The sequence below is a fragment of the Prunus avium genome, chromosome 3, assembly GCF_965620075.1.
Source record: "Prunus avium chromosome 3, drPruAviu1.hap1.1, whole genome shotgun sequence".
Taxonomy (NCBI): domain Eukaryota; kingdom Viridiplantae; phylum Streptophyta; class Magnoliopsida; order Rosales; family Rosaceae; genus Prunus; species Prunus avium.
The window spans coordinates 8,779,874-8,786,960 of record NC_142286.1 but is presented as its reverse complement, the minus strand read 5'-3'; the positions used below and the strand labels follow the sequence as shown (position 1 = coordinate 8,786,960).

General features: G+C 34.9%; 1 protein-coding gene across 1 annotated transcript; it reads left to right on the top strand.

Annotated features, from left to right (window-relative positions):
* The first annotated feature begins 2,540 nt into the window (after window positions 1–2,540).
* LOC110751650 (zinc finger protein 1-like) lies at window positions 2,541–3,786 on the top strand. Its single transcript, XM_021952152.2, has one exon. It carries the CDS (start codon window positions 2,776–2,778, stop codon window positions 3,604–3,606), a length of 831 nt encoding a protein of 276 aa, XP_021807844.1. The 5' UTR covers window positions 2,541–2,775; the 3' UTR covers window positions 3,607–3,786.
* Window positions 3,787–7,087: the final 3,301 nt, after the last annotated feature.

Here is a 7,087-nt window from a genome sequence, read left to right as displayed (position 1 = left end):
TGGAGGTGGTAGAGTTGGATGTGGAGGTGGAGGTTGTGTTATTTTTAAAAATGAATAATGGTATTTTAGGAATTTAAAAAATTCTTTAAAGACTTATCTCTGCTTCTTTTGAAATCAGCTTTGAAAAACAACCCAGAGCCTGCTTTTAAAAGTTGCTGTCAAAAGACCATGCAACTCACCTGTTTATAAACGGGTCACTAGCGGGTTAACCTGAAAATGACCCATATTCTAATTGTGCGGGTTCGTGTCGTGTTTTTTCCGTGTAGGTTTTGAGTCGTGTAACGGATCGTATTGAAAATTGCCACCCCTAATATTATCAATATTTTAGACCTTGCAAGTGAGAGCTTTTCAAATTTATTTTTCATAGTTTATTTACTGTTTCTGACCATATTGTTTACCCAATCGAGAGTTACCCTTTTCTTTTTACTTTTGTTTTTAATCAAATGGGGAAAGAGAAGACAAACTATTTTGGGAATGAAAGGAAAGAGGATATATATATATATATATATATATATATATATATATATATATATATATATATATATATATATGGTGGTCTTTAAAGATGGTTAATATCACTTATCTGTCAAATGTCAAGAATTCTTTCCTAAGTCCAACAAAAAGGCTTCCATAAAAAAATATATTTTTTCGAATGAACTGTGAAAAAATAATTGTGTCAAATTTGTTTTTGACAAACAATAGAAATACATTTAAAATATACTTCAATTATAATGGACCAATAAACCTATGGAACGGGCCAACACATTCACAATTAGGTATCGAACCAATCACAAATATATATTGTCTGTCATTCTTGTGAGTTGAACTTGAGACATTCTCTAATCAACTAAAGACAAATACAACTAGACCAAAGATTAGTTGAATTTTTTTTTTTTCAAAACTTTCTCAAGAGAGAACTTTTCAATATTATTTTTCACTGAATTTTATTTATTGTTTCTGACCATGCCGAGGACCTAATCGAGTTACCCTTTTCTTTTCATTTTCCAATTTTATCAATTCCGGGTAGAGAAGGAAAACCCTTTTTGGGAATGAAAGCGAAAGAGATATACGGTGGTTTTTAACGATGGTTATCACTTATCTGTCAAACGTCAAAGAATTAATTCTTTCCTAAGGCAATGGGAAAGATTTAAAAATAAAAATAAAAAAATAAAAAGAAGGGGAGCAAAAGTGGCTACATGAACTATACCATTGGCATTCCTAAGGCATTGCTGCTCGTATCCTGGGTGGCAACAGATTCTTAGGATTATGTACATTGATGTCAGAAAAAAAAAAAGAAAAAAAAAGAAAAGAAAAGAAAAGCCATTGGCCCTAACTTTCCAAGTTAATTTGGAAGCATACCTAACATTTCTAGTGGAGAATTCAACTACATGTCAAAATCAATAAACAATCCATTTGTACCTTTTTAATTATGCACATACTTACAAATACAGGACCTTTCCTAATCGGATGAGGATCATTTCTGAGGATAATTTTGCTTTGGACTGTTTATAGGGTTAATTCCGCAGTGTAATTCAATAATCTGAGCATGTATTATTAAAAAAAAGGTAGGCTTAAAAGCATCAAAGACTCTTTATTGATGCAAAAGCTAGGAATGCTGAAAGAGTAAGGTAAGCTCAAACTAATGCATCTAAATTTTGACTAACGAGGTCTAACTCAATGAAAAATGATCCTGACTTGTAGAACAATGCTATCATGTTTGAACTCCCATGACATCTTGGTAGTGTATGTGTGAGAAACCTCTTTTCCCTTATAATTTAGATTATCGTTTGTATTAAAAATTATTAAAAAAAAGTGTGTGGTTTGCTTTTCAAATAAAATCCTAGATATGAATAAGATTGTCAAGAAGAATTTTCCAAGTAATCCAGATTGGAACTTAGATGTGTGGTTTGCTTCCAACAACTAAATGGGATTATGTACCAAGAAATGGTCCAAGTAATTAGCTCGAGTATTTACATTCTTCAACATGCATCTACTAAATCCTCCAAATTGGTTTGTATTTAAATAAAAAAAACCAAAACTTTTCTAAAACTCAGACCAAAAAAGAAAAAGAAAAATCCTTTATGTTGGATCTCTAGTCTGTCATAGGTTATACCCATGAGTGTATAGTATGTCTAGAAAAAGAAATGTTAAGGAGACAAGAGTGGGAATTAGACAAACAAAAGTATAAAAAACATCCAATTGGGGGGTACATGGATGTTCCTCATGGGTTTCAATCAAAAATGCTTTATGGAATCCACTCTCTCTCTCTCTCTCTCTCTCCTACAAGTTTAGTCTTATTCCTTAAGTCTTGCTATATTAAGACCTTTTAACTGTAAAACAGTGGTGTATCCTTCTACATATAGGAGTACACAAACATTTATTACTATTATATAAAAAACATAGTATTCTTCTTGCATATATAATAATAGAATATGTAAAGATTCATAAGCAATAAGTTTTATTTTGTTACCTTGTTTTGGACAGTCAACACTTTTACTTTATGGTCTGTACATCTGTAATTTAGGAATTTCAATTCCTTACCTTACCTTACACATCAGATTTTTTCCTTATAAATTGTATCATTCTGTAATTTGGAAAGGCCATTTTTACATAGACCCATCACCCCAGAGTGAGAAAATTCTCATTCTTTAGTCCAATACTACTACATGAAGCCTCAAACATCTGCTCCAATATCTCACTCCTGAAAATTTCAAGCATCATCCCAGTCTCAGAGGCTCCAAAATATTCTCACCAAGCCTGAACAAAGTCTCAATTATGGAAACCCAAAAGCCACAAATGCAACAAGCACACGATTATCATCAAGAACACCCACCACACGCTCCAAACACTGATATTTTATTGGATCTAAGCCTCTCCAACAAGGAACCCAATCACGGGTCGAATCCGGAACTCAATCTCATCAACTGCTTTGTTTCAAACGCATCAGGAAACTCTTCACAAGAGACTTCTAGTCCTAAAGGTACAACTGCTCATGATGCTGCTGAGCCGAGGGTTTTCTCCTGCAATTATTGCCAGAGGAAATTTTACAGCTCACAAGCACTTGGAGGGCACCAAAATGCTCATAAGAGAGAGAGAACACTAGCCAAGAAAGGACACAAGAGTAATTGTACTGCAGCCTCATCAGATGCCTTAGTTAGGCTTCCAAGCTTACTCTCACACAGATTCTCTAGCATGGCCTCTCTCCCTCTGCATGGCTCTTTCAACAGGTCACTTGGTGTTCAAGTGCATTCTACAATTCACAAGCCTTGTTACCAACTATCAAACACCTTCGGTTCCACAAATACTAGTCTTTATGGAGGGCATAATAGTAATAGTAATGGATGCCTGAGAAAGTCTCTTGATCAACAACCTGCAATTGGGCGGCTTGTTGTACCACAGAACAATGTTTTTCATGTGCAGGCGGGAGTTGGATCGTCATCATCATCGTCGAGTGGTGGCGTTGGAAGGTTTGTGAATAGTACTAGTGTTCGGAAGTTTTCTCCGGTGACCGAAGGAATTGGAGGGTTGTGGTGGAATAGCAGTGTTGGCCATTTCAAGACTAAGCAAGATGAGTTGCAGAATCTTGACTTGTCCCTCAAGCTCTAAGCACTTTCCCAATTACTTTTCTTTCTTCTTTTTTTTTTCTTTTCATTTTCAAATTTAACTGATCTATAGGCTCTCTCTCTCTCTCTCTCTCTCTGGAATTTCATGTATGCGTTGTAACTTTTGTACATTCATTTTGGCTATAGTTGTTGACATAATATTTCAACGAAGGTTGTTTTGAAATTCTTGGCTTGGACATTGCCAAATGCTGTAGGTTAGGTGTTGGAAGTTGAAGCTGCATGTGATATACCAATAATTCAATGATTAATCTTGCTAAAAGAAAGTTGGGGAAGTAGCATTTTTTCATTCTGCAAATGCTGATGCACTTAATTTGGAAATTAATACTCTAATTAATTAAATGAAGACAGCCGTTCTTCTTTTAATTGGGGAGGCAATATGTCAACACTTTCAGCCGTTACGAAATCAAACTTATTCCACAGTACTTATGTTCAACATGCGTTAGAATAAATTGTACTGATAACTATCCACTTTAAATAAATCTAAATAAGTCTTCTATAATTTATATTTTAAACTAGAATAATATACGAAAAAAAATATCGAACTCAAATATAAAGAGACGGACACACTATTTTGGCAGCTAATGTTGTGATAATATGTCACACTACACCACGCAGGTGTGTTAATCTGGGACTCTTTAAGAGTCATATCTATCTTAAACTTTTGAATTTATGGTCCACAAAACGTGCAAAGATTTGGATTCTTGTGATTGGCATTTCCTACTTTAAATTTGACATGGACGAGGACCTATACAGATTGGACGGTCAAGATCGTCCTAGATGACACCATTTTTGACCCACCTGCAGTTGAAGTAATAGACCATCTCTGTTGGGATCAAAGAGTTTGGTGACAAGCCATGTGAGAGAAACATAATGACCCTCCTCATCTCTGCCCACCCCCATCAAATTTTCCTCAATATTTTTTAAAATTAGGATGATTGCCTTGATTTCTTAGCTACAAAATCTCTCCCACACAAATGGTGGGTCCAGATCCATCTGATGTTTACTATATCATCTTAGTCATAATAGAACATGATTATCCTAAAATTAAGATGTAAAAGTGATTGAGGTTTTGGCCATTTTGACAGTTAACTATAATTGAAATCAGAGATTAGCAAAAGGGGTTTTGAGGAAGACAGAATGTCAAGTCTTGAAAACGAAGGATTAGGGGTTTTGGAGTTTCTGCCCAATTTCCTTTTGAAAAAATCAGTTGTGCTGTCCATTTTTTTTGTGTTACACTGCCTCATTCTTTTACCATTTTGGCATTAAAATATTGCAAGAGCCTTTCATTTTGCCTCTAAATTAAGAAACACTTAAACAACAAAAAGCTAGAAAGAGATGCATGTGAATGTGTAGCTATCATGTTGCTGAGATTAGGTGAAGAATTTGAAATCAAGAACAAGTCTTTCTCTATTGGGATCTCATAATAATTAAGGAGGAGATTATTTAACGTGGTTGCATCTGAAAATTCTGCTTTAGACTTGCTTAGGGGGGGTTTAAGTTTGTCCCATTCAATAGACAGAGAAAGAGAAAATAGAATCCATCATCAATCTGACCTTAATTGAACCCTTAAAACAATATTAAGGCACAAGCATTTCATGCTCATGCATACTTTCCCCTCCTCTCGCTTTCTTGAAATTACAGGGTTGGAGACCTCACCTAATTGGAAAATTGTGGTCTCACTCACTGCAAAGCTGCAGTTTGTGTACAAAATAATTCTACATGCCCTCTTTATTTATTAGAATTTAGAATGAAACTGTTACTCTACAGAACCATGAAAAGCAAATACCAAACTAATCCATTAGAATGGTAGATGATCACTTTCCGTATAATGAGCTATGGGTTTGGGTTACAACGATCATAATCTCAAGCAATCATTGGTGCAAAGTGATATTGGGGGAGGGGAGAATCGAACCTAGAATCTCGCCTTGGGTGCATGAATAAATATTCTTATCCACTTGAGTTACAAGCCCCTTGTTTGTTAGTGCAAATTAAGATCTTTAAAATCAATAGTTCTATGATTTCAAACCCTACATACCATAAGGAAAAAAGGACAGCACCTTATTAAATTTCAAATTACAAAAAGGTTAAAAAAAACCTTCTCAACATAGATACACACTTTGTTCAACTTTTTAGACTGCCAGATAGTTTCTGTATACAAATGACTTCAATAAATACAAAGTTGAAAATTCAAGGCTGTCTCAAGAAAGTTCATTTATGTACAACTATTGTTTGAAAAACAAACTTAAAAAAAAAACAAAAAAAAAATTAAAATCAGCACAATTTGGCAACAGATAAGAGGGACAAAAGTTCTATAGATGAGATCAGCATGGCACATAACAATAAGAAAGACAAGTCTGATATTCTAAGTGGACCACAGAAGTTGAATTCTCGTTTACTTTCAAATTTGTAAAACCTTATGTGAGCATAATACATATATATACACGAGGCACAGTCTTGTAGGGCTCGCTTTGTATTCTATTTCAATATCCGAACCATCTATTTTTTAATTATAAATTCAAAAATCCCCTCCACAAAAAATCACTTGAATCAAAATCCATTTGACCACTCAATTAAAGAATTGTTCTTTTATTATTTTCTTGAAGCACTGTATTCGTCGATTTCGGTTTAGTGCTTGTGCCTAGAAGTGTCATAATCAGTGCCATCGTCATTCTGGTTAAGAAAAAAGGGCTCCTACTAGGAAGTTCGAATTATAGACTAGGCCAATTCAGGATCTAGGGGTTGCAAAGTACGATGTAGACCAGCCAAGATACCCAAAATAACTTGACATAAGGTTAGAACTCATGCATATTGCTCAATCAAAACCAAAGAGATAAGACTTTCATCTTATCCCGGGTTTGACCAAATATACACCATCAACATGGCTGTCTAGCAATGCTAAAGCAATTGTAGTGGAATGTGAAGTTCACCAGATTAGATAGTACTATAGAGCATCTTTCAATAAAGCTAGGACCACTACTTGAACACACCAACATCTCAAGACCTCGATCATTTCAGCTTGATTGCAATTTAGTTTAGACTATGAAGCTAGAAACAAACATTACTCCATGAACTTGAGTTGTCTATCTCAATCAGCAGGAAAAGGAGAATGTATGGTTAAAACTACGAAAGCAAGGGGAATGGATGAAGACATTACATTGATATTTGTTAACAGAACTGGTAAAAGTGGATGCAGACATTCAATGAGAATGCAATTCTGGCCACACACCTTCAGCAAGCAGCATAAACCAAGGAGCATAACCATCTACACACCACCAAAAGTTGTCTTAAACCAGATTAAGACCTGCAACAACTCGTTCACTTTCCGAGTTCAAATATTATCTCAAAGTGAGCGTTCAAATTTTATGGAGCTACAACCAAAATTCAACAGAGGTCTTTTTTTCGTGGCAGAAGCACATTTCTAACCTGATACCTGAACTGAAACCAAAGTCTGAGAAACAAAATGT

Excerpts from the sequence above, each read along its gene's own strand:
- LOC110751650 (XM_021952152.2), top strand. The coding sequence starts at position 2,776 with ATGGAAACCCAAAAGCCACAAATGCAACAAGCACACGATTATCATCAA.